The 12,864-nt window shown below is 50.4% G+C and overlaps 1 protein-coding gene across 1 annotated transcript; it reads right to left on the bottom strand.

Annotated features, from left to right (window-relative positions):
* Positions 1 to 4,419: 4,419 nt before the first annotated feature.
* On the bottom strand, positions 4,420 to 7,324 carry LOC133114954 (somatostatin receptor type 5-like). Its single transcript, XM_061224654.1, has one exon. The coding sequence runs from the start codon at positions 7,322 to 7,324 to the stop codon at positions 5,834 to 5,836; it is 1,491 nt and encodes a 496-aa protein (XP_061080638.1). The 3' UTR covers positions 4,420 to 5,833.
* Positions 7,325 to 12,864: the final 5,540 nt, after the last annotated feature.

The following is a 12,864-nucleotide window of genomic DNA, read 5'->3' as shown; positions in this document are numbered from 1 at the left end:
ACAGCGTGTACACAGAGGGAGCCGGCTTCGCTTACCGGAGAACTGCACTGCACAGGTCCTGAGAGGCCGCCATAATTAGCTCTGTGTGGAAGTATTAGATTGAGGTCAGATATGAGGTTCGGCTTGTGGAAATGAACCGGAGAAACGGCAACAGGGACGGCAGCGCTAACGAATTCCCAGCGACGCGCGGGAGCTGTGTCAGATTTTAATTTCCGTCACACACAAGCGGTGCGCTTGGTCTGATGAGACCTGCTGATCCCAGCTTGGCTGTTCACCTTCGGCGGAGGTGGTGCCATCTGAGTGCGTCTGGAGGCCTGTTATACCAGCTGTAGATATGTGTATATATAGACAGAGTGTGTATATAGACAGAGTGTATATATTTATATATATATTCTTTTTTCATTTTTATTTTTTAAATTTATACATCTGCAGGCGAGAATTGATTCAGTTTTAAAAGTGAAGGTTGATTTCGTTTATAGTTTATAGTTTCTATAGATAGGATACATGTATATATATTTGCTACTTTATTGTGCGTAGTTAAACATTTTCATTGAATTATTTTTAAAAGCATCTTTCCTTTGCGGGGGAAAAAAAAAAAAACAGGGATAAAGAGCATAAAACAGGGACTTAGGTCCCCGTCTTTTATTATCTGTGAATGCTTGGTTACCTGATCGTGTCCCTCAGTCCGGCTGACGAGACACTCTTTCTCTCAGTCCGATAAGGAGGTCCTTTCATTCCGTCTGTGTTTGGCATTGCCTAACAGTTTTCAACAAGAACCACACAGCAGTCACTGTGGCATTATGGGTGATAAGTGCTCCTCCTGGCGAGCCTGAAGTCATGACTGCAGCCTGCCAATCGGGGAGATCCGTGGGGTCTGCAGGTTTTCGGGGTTTCCTTTCAGTCTGCCGCCATTTTAGGTGAGGGAGACGAGGTGTGCCACCCTTTGGCCCGTCAGTAGCTGAGTTCTAATCCATAAGGTTTCGCAAATGCCGAGTGAATTTCCAAAAAGTCGGAAAAAGGAAATGTGAATCGGTGTGTATTCCCATCAATACGATTACACGGTTACACAATCAGCATAGTGCCAGCTGGGGCCAGTCAGAGATCTGGTGGAGGGTCTCTGTGCCAGTCAGAGGTCTGGAGGGTCTCTGGGCCTGTCAGAGCCTAACTTAGGTCCCTGTCACATCATCATTTATTCAAAAAATCTGTTTCCCTCTGTTTCCATCAGCCTTTAACACATCCTCTCGCTGTCGATACGCCAAGTTTTCCCACATCGGCCAAGTGTAAAAACCTCGCCATATTTCGGTATTTGTTTTCAAATATCAGGTGTTTCCACTGCGATTTTGTTTTTGTGCAAAAAAATGCAATAGATGGAAACCCCCACAAATTGACTGAGATTAAGGCATCTCAAACTGCGATCCAGGATGGAAGTCTGCGATGCCTGTTATAATGAGGCACTGAGACATGACTATCAATGGAAAGAGGAGGCTGGGAGAGCAGATCTGTTTCACAATGAGATTATGTTTATTTACAGTGTCCCACCCCCACACACGCCAGTGTGAGACTCAGCTGCTGCTAGACGAGCTAACACACGGGGCTCATTCCAAGCGCTTATATTCCTCCACTCCTTTCCTTTCCTTGCTCCTGACTCGGAAATCCGCCAACGTTAAGGACATTCCAACCCCTTCTAGGAGGTAGAAGTAGAAGTCAGCAACTCCCAAACTTTCCTTTGAGCAATAACACATCAGCGCATCCTTTGCGGAAGTTTTCTACTAAGCCTGACGTAGAAACGATTCACCTGTGGATCCACCTCTCCCCGTCTGCCACGCCTGTTACTAACGTGTGGCTTTGAACTGGCGTTTGAAGGAGCGAGGACATTCCATTTGCCTAATTCATAAATTACAAATTCCTAATTGCCTAATAATAATAATTTCCTTGTCTTCATTTATTTCTCTTCTCAAAAGAGATAAAAAGAAGGAGAGAAATAAGTGGTTGGAATGAGCCAAGTGTCTCACATGGAGGGATGAGAGAACATTCCAGTCAATGACAAACAAAGACAAAAAAAAATCAGTCATCATTTTTATATCCTTCTTCATCTTCCGATTGCCTTAAAGTTGGTTTCTGACTTTTTAAAAAGGGAGATGCAAAAAAACAAAAATAAAATGAATAATAATCCCAGATTATTATTCAGTGGTTGGCCTTATGGGAGTTATTTGCTGAGATAGGACGGTGTGGCTTCACATCGCACCATATTAGTGCAGCTATCTATCGAGGGTCAAGGGTCGAAGGTCATCAAGGACTCGTTTACCTGAACCCTTCCATCTTATCTTTAGGGAGTAAAGTCTGTTGATTGGTTCACGACTCAGCAATTGACAGAACGTAGTCATGCCTCCCATTATAGAATTTACTGCCTGAATCTCCCATCATTACTAATGATGGGACAGGATATTACAATTTAGTCTTCCGGAGTCTCAGAGTGGCAAAAGACAGCCCTTTAAATTACTTCTTTAAGATCGCAACAAGCCACTACTGCAGAACCCGTTTTAACGACGGCCATTTTGTGGATTGGGTTTTATGTCCATACATACATACAGTGCTACAAAGTGAAATTATCCAGTGTAAACACCTTGAATACTGAAGTAACAAAGATTATATCCATTCCACCGTAATGAAAATACGAAACATTATCTGGTACAACCTGAAAGCATATTTACAGTATATCGAAAGGCTGGCAACACAGCGAGATACAATTCTGTGATTGTCAGCCTGGGAATTGACTCTAGTAGCAGTTACAGCATTATGATACCTCTCTAAAAAGAGAGAGAGAGAGAGAGAGAGAACCCAGTTTCTCATTTAATCATCAATGTAAAAATTAGTAAGTACCGAACTGAAATGAGCAAAATTCAGCGGGCACTTCATATCAACAATGTCTTTGTTTCGTCACATCCTCTAGAGTATAGCTCTGTCTTTATAAGAAGGGTTCAGGAGTTTTTTTTTTTTTTTTTTCGCCCCGCTCTTTCTTTCGCGGGAGTCGCACACCAGAGACCCAAAGAGAGTAAAAAGATTAAAATGTTCCCAGAAGCCTCCACTGCCGTCTGCGTCAGCTGGTGTGCGCAGGGCCGTGGGCGATCGATGATTCACCGCTGTAGCGCCGATCTCGCCCCCCCCTGCCTGCCCCTCCCTCCTCACGGCCAGCGCTCATTGGACCACCACGTGTCCTGCGTCTGTGCGGACGGGACGGGGGTGCAGCCGGGCGTGTCCCCAAGGGCAGGTCCTGGACAGGAGTGAGTGAGGGGGGGTGAGCCGACGTCCTGTCCCCCCGGTTCCTCTCCTGCGACTCCCACCCTCCGGTGCCTCCAGAACTCTCAGTCCTCCAGGGGAAAAACCATGAAGAAGAATGTGGCGAGGAGAGAAACCACTCTTAATTCTGCTTTAGCTCCGCTGCAGGTCTGTGTGGGTGTGGTGCGGCGCAGTGTGTGTTTGTGTGTGTATGTGCGCGTGTGTGGTGTGTGTGTGTGTGTGTTCGGCAGTAGCTAGCAGGGGTCCCAGTGATTTGTGCAGTTTTTAGCATCGTTGTGCACCTTTATTTCAGGTCTTGACTAACCTCACGCTTCAGTAGAGCTGATGCTGTGTTTGTGTGTGTGTGTGTGTGTGTGTGTGTGGTGTGTATGTGTGTATGGTGTGTTTTTAACATCATTGTACACCTTTATGTAAGGTAATCACTAAGCTCACGCTTCAGTAGATGTGTGTCTGGGTGGGAGGACTAGGTTGTAGGCACTTCAGATCAGGGCTTAGGGCTGTGACTGTAAAAGCTGTTTATGGATACGCAAGCCCACCATTCCCATTAGTCTGCCAAGTTTGTCTCCGCTTAGCACATAATTATGACTGTCCTTTTGTATACAACTAGTATATCCACTTTCTTTTTGGCAGAAACTATGGGTAAGAGGATAATGGTTTGGCAGCAACGCTTCGTGGTTGGATCCTGTATCCCCTCTGTTGGAAGTGGCAGTCTCTGTCCAGTGTCATCGCAGGGTGAACCTGTTTCGTGTTTTCGGTAGGAGCTGTTAGAAACCCAAATGTTAGCTAAAGGTAGATGTTTTTTTTTCTGTTAGCTCTGTTATTGTTCTTCTTTCAGAAATGGAGAATAACACAATTTAACTGGAGAGCTAGCTACATTTGCAGTGTCTACCATGCATCAAGTTTTTTGCCTCTCCTCTTCAGCTAAGCGATCTCAATGCAACCCCATCTAAATATTTGTTATGAAAACAAACACAAACAAACAACAAAATAAATAAAATATGAAAAAAACAAAGGCTCTAATTAACAACAACTTGACAGCTAATTTTTGCGAAGTATATTACATTTGTTTAGCAGATGCAAGAACTATCCAAGAACAAATGAACTTGCTCATGTAACTTTAAATTCAATTTTCACAAAACTTTTTATTGAATTTAACTGAGCGATAGCTTCACTCTCTTTGATTAAGTGCCAGACATTGACAAAATATTTTGAATAAAAACCTTTACTGTAAACGGCCATGTTTGTCTGCAAAATATACAATAAAGCTGCCCCCTTTTCGCACAACATCAAACCCACACACATCGGCATTCTCTTCCCACCGGCGAATGAAAGCGAACGGAACTGGAAGCGGCCGAAATGAAAACTGCGGTTCATCCGGCTCCGTGTGCCGTTATCCGTATGCTTGGCTGCCGGGAAGGAGTATCGGCCCACGTGTCTCTCTGCCTCTGGCCCCCGGCCCAAAAAACGCGAATGGAGTTTCTGTGTAAAACCGGCAGCTCACGGTTCCCGTTATTCCACGGAGAGCTGAAAACATGAAAAGGGCATTCTTCCTCGTCGGTAGTGCTAGTCTGGTCTACCCACGCGAGGGGAAGAGTGCCTGGGGGGGGGTCTACCTGAGCCGGGAGCGACGGCTCCCCGAGTTTCCGAACCTCCACCGTCGTCCTTTTTACGCGTTTGTCGTGGTCCCGCTCCGTGAAATGGAGGAACCCACGAAGTGACGACTATTCCTACCAAACATGAGTAAAGCGACAGCAGACCTTCATGACCCCTGGAGATAAATACTCTCCCACCATCAGCTCATCGAACACAAATCCCTAACCCCAACCATTTCTTTTATTTTCTATTTAGTTTTGATCTGTACCGGAATCAAGAGCCTAATTTAGTCTAAATATCAGCCTGAAACCTTTTTGTGATTTGGCAAAAGCTTGTCATCTGCTGAATTAAATGGATTTGGCAGGTTAAATGGTGCAAACAAGCAAACTGATATTGAGGGCCACAGATGGTTCGGCCCTAAAATCACATGCACACACCGTGTTGCAGTTTCAATGAACAGACATTTCTATTCTGTTCCTCATAATTTCCATGTTTAATCCTCCTCCTCCTGCATTACACCTGAGCTCTTAATTTAGTTTTCCCTTTTTGGAAACAGCAGCGAATAAACACCAAAACTTCTGACTGTTCATGCTCCCTCTGGAGCACTTGCACACACAAAAAAAGACAACAGAAAGTCACAAAAACCCAAATTTCCAAGCTTTTTACATATCGTACCCTTTCATCGGCCATAATATTAGGTCTACAAAGATTCTGTACACAGAAAGAGAAGTGTTGATTCAGTTGGCGAGGTTGAGGGATGGGTCTGATTAAAGTCTTTTGTCCAAAGAAGTGGTCAGTCAGTGAAACAGGGATGCCTGGGTGGTTTTGGGATAATTGTTCGAATATAATACTGCGATTCCACTTCAAGTGACGAAAGACAAGGCACTGAAGAGCAGTTTCTCTGCGTTACAGGTAACTGATCTCCAGGAGGGCGTTCTCTGCGTTACAGGTAACTGATCTCCAGGAGGGCGTTCTTCTCCCCGGGCTCCTCCGGCAGTGGTTTGGCGTTGCCGTTCTTTGCCCCGTTAAGCAGCTGGGGCAAGCCAGGCCCAGAGCCTGGGGCTTTCCCACTGCCCTCCCCGGCTTTAGATCTCTGGCCTGGGGAGTCCGTCTCCAGCTTTCCCCTCTCCACCTTCCCGTTCCCGTTGGCGCTCTGCGTGATCCTGCAGATCTCGGTCATGTCCGTCACCTCCTCCCTGTCCTCCTCCTCCTCCTCCTCCTCCTCTTCCTCGTCCTCCCTCATGGCCCTCCGCACGCTGTCCCGGGGCTTCAGCGCCCTCTTGCACTCCTCCGGCTCCTGGAGGTGGTCGGTGGCGTCCTGGTTGACCACCCTGCGGGAGGAGCGACACAGAGCCTTCCGGAAGCCCTGCTTGAAGTTGTCGGAGAGGAAGTTGTAGACGAAGGGGTTGGCGCAGCTGTTGGCGTAGGAGAGCACCACCACGAAGAGGTACAGGCCCTGCGACTCCTCCGGCAGGGCCACCACCTGGTTGATGATGTTGAGGCCGTAGAAGGGCAGCCAGCAGAAGACGAAGACGGCCACCACGATCACCACCATCCGGGTGACCTTGCGCTCCGACTTCCGGCGCTTGGCGGAGGTGGCGTGGACCTTCTTGCCCGAGCTGCGGATCTTGACCACGATCATCAGGTAGCAGAGGCAGATGACCAGGAGCGGGCAGAAGAACCCCACGGTGGAGGTGTAAATGATGAACGCCGCCTTCCAGATTTGCTTGGGGTCGGGCCAGATGATGTTGCAGACGCCGCCCTGGACGTCCGCGAAGATGACCACGGGGAGGACCACCAAGAAGGAGACCGCCCACACCGTCCCGTTCACGGCCTTCGCCACCTGCGGCCGGCGCCACCTGGAGGAGCGGATGGGGTGCACCACGGCCAGGTAGCGGTCGATGCTCATGACCGTCAGGCAGAAGATGCTGGTGAACTGGTTGATGCCGTCCACCGTCATCACCAGACGGCACATGATGGGGCCGAAGGGCCAGGAGTGGAGGGCGGTCTGCATGGCCAGAAAGGGCAGGCCCAGCATGAAGAGCTCGTCGGCGATGGCCAGGTTGAGGATGTAGATGTTGGTGACCGACTCGCTCTTGGAGTAGCGCAGCACGATGTGGATGACCAGCGTGTTGCCGCCCAGGCCGATGATGCAGACGGCGATGTAGATGAGGGGGATCAGCACGCCGGCGATGGTGGAGCCCTCGGCCGCGGTCGAGTTGCTCCCGTTGCCCGCCGAGAAGCTGCCGTTCAACCACGAGTCGTTCAGCAGGGAGTCGTTGAGCAGGGAGTCATTGAGCAGGGAGTCGTTGAAGAGGCAGTCGTTGAGGATGACAAGGAGCGACTGGGAGGAGCAGGTGTGGGCGGGCGGGGCGGTGACGTTGCCCCCGGTATCCGGTGTCGCCGGGGGGGCGGGCGTGGACGTGGGCTCCATGGAGACGGAGCGGAGGAAGAGAGAAATGGGGGAGGGGGGGCGGGGGGCGGGAGGGGGGGGGGGAGCGATGTCTGTAATCAGCGTCCGTTCATCGGCCCTGCGGGAGACAGAAATGAACGGTTGGACGGTGGGGGACCTCATTTGAGAGCAGCAGTGTCTGCAGATGTCAGGTGTTTCAGAGGGTCTTCCCCGGCCAGCGAGGCTCATTTCAAGGCCTTAATGAGACGGCGTGACTCACACGTGTTCAGACACACAGTAAGGCAGGATTAGTGCCACTGAGCTACACTGGGGAAAAACCAAAACCAAATATAAGATTAAGCCTCATATTTCAGAATAAAATCTTATTTCTATCAATGTTTTTGCTAAATAAGACTAAAATACTGCCAGTGGGCTACCCCCCCCAATTTCTATTTCACTTGTCAATGCAAACAGTAACTTAACGAGCTAGTGTTTTCGACGTAAAAGAAAAAATAAGATTTTCAGCCTTGTTACTAACACTAAAACACTTCTACAGGCGTTTTCCAGAACGACCTGCTAATATAAAAGAATAATAAAATAATAATGAACAAATTTGGAGAAAACGGTGAAAGTAATCACAGACATTGAGCTGAGCCTCTGGAAAGTGGTTATGAATTTTTAAAAGCGCAATACTTTTAACGCGCAGAGCTAACGCCTCGGAAAGCCTCTGTGGCAAAACTTTAATGGGGCGATAATCTCTGGCAAATAACCACCGTATGCCGAGAGGTGAGAGTGGCAGATTAAAAAAACGAAAATGAAAAAAAAAAAAAAAAAAAAAACGAAATCATCAAAGAACGAAGGATGAAATGAAAAAGATTAGATTAGAAGGGTAGGGTAAAAACAAAAGGGAGCGCTGGCTAGAACGGGCTGGTCTGACAGGAAATGATTATGTCAGCCATGCGCGAGTGGAGAAGAGAACAGGTCAGAGAGCGGCGTTGTTCGGCTCGCCTGTGTGGCTATTGACACCTCGGAGAAATTAAACAATCCCTGAAATGGCGGATAATTGACATTGTATTAGCGGCCGTGTGCGGTAGCCTCTGATCATACGCGGTGGGTGATTAGTTTGGAGGGCGGGGGGGGATGGGGGGGGGGGGAATAATAATTGGAAACCGTCTCAGAGGAATGGAGGACTTTTAATATCTCGTATTAGAGTCCTGAGCTGGTAAATATGCTTACCAGCTGACGTGCCAGTGTGTCAGCAAACAACAGCCCCCCCCCCCCCCCCCCCCCACCACAACCTGCCCCGTTTGTTACCCAACAACCCCCCCCCACCACAACCTGCCCCGTTTGTTACCCAACAACCCCCCCCCCACCACAGCCTGCCCCGTTTGTTACCCAACAACCCCCCCCCCACCACAGCCTGCCCCGTTTGTTACCCCACAACCCCCTGCCTGCCACAGCCTGCCCCGTTTGTTACCCAACAACCCCCCGCCTGCCACAGCCTGCCCCGTTTGTTACCCAACAACCCCCCCCCCACCACAGCCTGCCCCGTTTGTTACCCAACAACCCCCCCCACCACAGCCTGCCCCGTTTGTTACCCAACACCCCCCCCCCACCACAGCCTGCCCCGTTTGTTACCCAACAGCCGCCCCCCACCACAGCCTGCCCCGTTTGTTACCCAACACCCCCCCCCCCACCACAGCCTGCCCCGTTTGTTACCCAACAACCCCCCCCCACCACAGCCTGCCCCGTTTGTTACCCAACAACCCCCCCCCACCACAGCCTGCCCCGTTTGTTACCCAACAACCCCCCGCCTGCCACAGCCTGCCCCGTTTGTTACCCCACAACCCCCCCCCCGCCACAGCCTGCCCCGTTTGTTACCCAACAACCCCCCCCCACCACAGCCTGCCCCGTTTGTTACCCAACAGCCCCCCCCCCACCACAGCCTGCCCCGTTTGTTACCCAACAACCCCCCCCCCCACCACAGCCTGCCCCGTTTGTTACCCAACAACCCCCCGCCTGCCACAGACTGCCCCGTTTGTTACCCAACAACCCCCTGCCTGCCACAGACTGCCCCGTTTGTTACCCCACAACCCCCTGCCTTCCACAGACTGCCCCGTTTGTTACCCAACAACCCCCTGCCTGCCACAGACTGCCCCGTTTGTTACCCCACAACCCCCCGCCTGCCACAGACTGCCCCGTTTGTTACCCAACAACCCCCCCCCCACCACAGACTGCCCCGTTTGTTACCCAACAACCCCCTGCCTGCCACAGACTGCCCCGTTTGTTACCCAACAACCCCCTGCCTGCCACAGACTGCCCCGTTTGTTACCCCACAACCCCCCGCCTGCCACAGACTGCCCCGTTTGTTACCCAACAACCCCCCCCCCACCACAGCCTGCCCCGTTTGTTACCCCAGCCCAAAACCCAAAGGTTAAAAACAGTGAATGTGGCCCTTTCCTCTCGGTTATGGTAATGCCTGTCGTTTTTCACACGGTGTCGATTCTGCAAAGGGTCAAACTAATCATGTTCGGTCTGAGAATTATTGACTGTGTCTGAGTGCCATGGTCTGGTGCACACACACACACACACACACACACCTGTCACGGGTCTGCATTTACCTGTTACACTTGCGTACTGTTTGTATATTTTCATGTACAGCGCTTTTTCTATCCTCCAGAAAACTATAATGAACCAAACAATTGGTAAAAAGCATTGAGGGCTGAAGAAATGAGTTTTATTTGGCTTAAACCGCAATACAAGTGAATAAATGGCCATGGAGCAAATGAAGGTTAACTGCACTGCTGATGCTGACGGCTGTGTGCCAGCTCTTTCTGTACCTTGGGCAGCCTTCCATTCCCGGTGTTGCCACAATAAGATCTGCACAGCTGCTGGGCCTTAACCCCGCATTGCTGCAGGGGGATTATCCCCTGCCTAGTCTCAAATTATTATTATTATTATTATTGTTATTGTTATTAATATTATTATTATTCATATTATTATTATCTTCATGGGGCCTGTGGTGGAGCTCTGGGAGCTGGTGAAGTGCTGGCAGGGTGATTTGGCTCACATGCAACTCCCTCCTAGCCGGTCTCCCACGGTCTGAACACGCCATCAAGCCCCTCCAGCTGGTCCAGAATGCTGCAGCCAGCCTGATCAGCAAGTCAGCCCAGGTCGGCTCATGTCACCCCCGCTTCTCATTGGCCTCCACTGGCTTCCTATTGCCGCACGCATCCGATTCAAGGCCCTAGTGTTGGCATTTCAGGCTGCTAAGGGGACTGCCCCACCTTACATACAATCCTTGATCACTCCCTACTCCCCAGCTAGACCACTCCGGTCTGCCAGCTCTGGTCGCCTTATGGTTCCCTCTCTACGTGCACCTGGCGGTCGAGCTGCACGTTCGCACCTGTTTTCCGTTCTGGTGCCTCAGTGGTGAAATGACTTGCCTACCACTGTCAGGACAGCAGAATCCCTCCCCCTATTTCGACGCAGACTCAAAACACACCTTTTCAAACTCTACCTTAGTCCTCCCTCCTGATTTCCCCTGCCCCCCCTTTCTGATATCCCTATCCTCCTTGTCTAACCCCCCAAAAAAATAATAATAATAATAATATTAATAATATTGCACTTATCATGATGACTATATGTTTAGAACAGCATTCCATGTGTATTTTCCTAGTTATGGATGTGATGCTTTGACTTGTGGAATAACCTATGCACTTGTAAATCGCTTTGGATTAAAAGCGTCTGCCAAATGACAAAAATGTAAAAATGTAAATGTAATGAATGTATCCCTCAGCAGAATGCTCAGAATCCAGATCAGAGCCATCCGCTCATACCTCAGCTCAACAGCAATTACCCATAATGCTCTTCTGCTACCATAGCTTCCCTTTTTGTGTTATTGCAGCTGGTAATCGGCCCCGTTGTTCGCTCTGTCAGGAAATTGGAAACACAGGGCATCGGTGCAGTGTAGCGCATCAAATTCAAAACATTGGTGCTAGCCTTCCAAGCAGTTAAGGGGTCTTCCCCAGCTTACCTCATTAAAATCATCAGACCCTACACCCTTGCCAGACCTCACGACTACTGTCTGTTCTGGCTCCACGGTGGTGGAACGAACTCCCCGTTGAGGTCAGAACTGTACAATCTCTCCCCACCTTCAAGCGCAAACTGAAGACGCACCTCTTCAAGCAGCACCTCTCCCCATCCCTCCCTACCTCCCTGTGAACCTTAATTGTTGTCTTTCTGTGATTTACTTTTTTGTGTATCGGTATTTTTAGTTTGGCTAGGTTAAGCAGTGTTTGGCTAGTTAAGTTTGGTCACTTTTGCTTTGTTTGTTTATTTGTTTGTTAAAAAAAAAAAAAAAAAAAAAAAAATAGGCCCTGGTCCTTGTTGTTGTACAGGTAGCAGTTGAAATTGTACTTCCCTCTAGGGTCTTTCAGCGCACTTATCCCTGGTTATGGGTATGCACTTTGTTGTACGTCGCTCTGGATAAGAGCGTCTGCCAAATGCCATCAATGTAATGTAATGTAATGTAGCTCGGTGCTGTGGCTGTGGCTCGTGGCTCGTGGGGATTGCGGGTTCGAGTCCCGGCCGGCGTGCTGAGGCCGTACCCTCGGGCCCGGTCTCAGTAAACCCCCGGCCCGTGTGATCGGATCGCGTGCCGGCGGCCGTAAGCTGCTCTGGGGACCGGCGGAGACGTAACGTGATGAAATGAAGCCGTAGACTTTCCTCCGAAATCTCCCCTCCCCTCGTCCTATCAGCAGGCCTGTGAGGGGGAATGGGCCAATGAGCTGTGACCGCTTTCTGGAGTCCACCCCCTCCCCCCAGGAGAGATGGTATCCCTCTGCAAGAGAGCCAGTATCCCCCCCTCTTCCTTCTCTCTTCTATCTCTCTTCATTGCCCCCCTCCCCCCCTCTCTCTCGCTTGCTCTCTCATCTCTTGGCTCTCTCGCGTCTCACGTCTTCTCTCTCTTCTCATCTCTATCTCCATGCAGTTGAAGGATTCATTAGACAGACACGCTGAGGACCCCTGTACGCCCCCCCCCCCTCCCCCCTCCCCCACCTCTTCATCTATCACTCTCTCTCCTCCGGAGTTTCCCGCTCTCCTGCCCTCACTGGAGAGAGCGCCTGTGCCCAGCACAAATAACTCAAGCTGTTTAAAGGCGCCGGTTTCCCATGGCAGGTCAACGCGCTCCGCCGCCCTGCCCTGTGCACACAAGCCAATATTGGAATACGCGGCCTGCCGTTTCCACGCAGTTCCCGGGAGGTTTACCCCGTCCCGAAGAGACCGCGCCCGTGCCTGCGGCTGGGACTGACCGGTGAGCCCGGATTTTAGGCCCGTCCCGCGAGAGGTGGAATCTGACCGACGGCACGCCCCCCCTACAGAGACTGCACTCCAGTTGTTACTGAGTTCTGAGTGGCTGGCTGTTGAGTTACATTACATTACATTAAGGAGACGGTCCTCCCCTGGAGCAATGCAGGGTTAAGGGCCTTGGCTCAAGGGCCCGACGTCTGTGCGGATCTTATTGTGGCTACACCGGGGTTTCAAACCACCGACCTTGCGGGTCCCAGTCGTGTACCTTA

This window comes from Conger conger, chromosome 16 (assembly GCF_963514075.1).
Source record: "Conger conger chromosome 16, fConCon1.1, whole genome shotgun sequence".
Classification (NCBI taxonomy): Eukaryota; Metazoa; Chordata; class Actinopteri; order Anguilliformes; family Congridae; genus Conger; species Conger conger.
The sequence above is the reverse complement of the archived record's forward strand: the minus strand, read 5'-3'. Positions and strand labels throughout refer to the sequence as shown.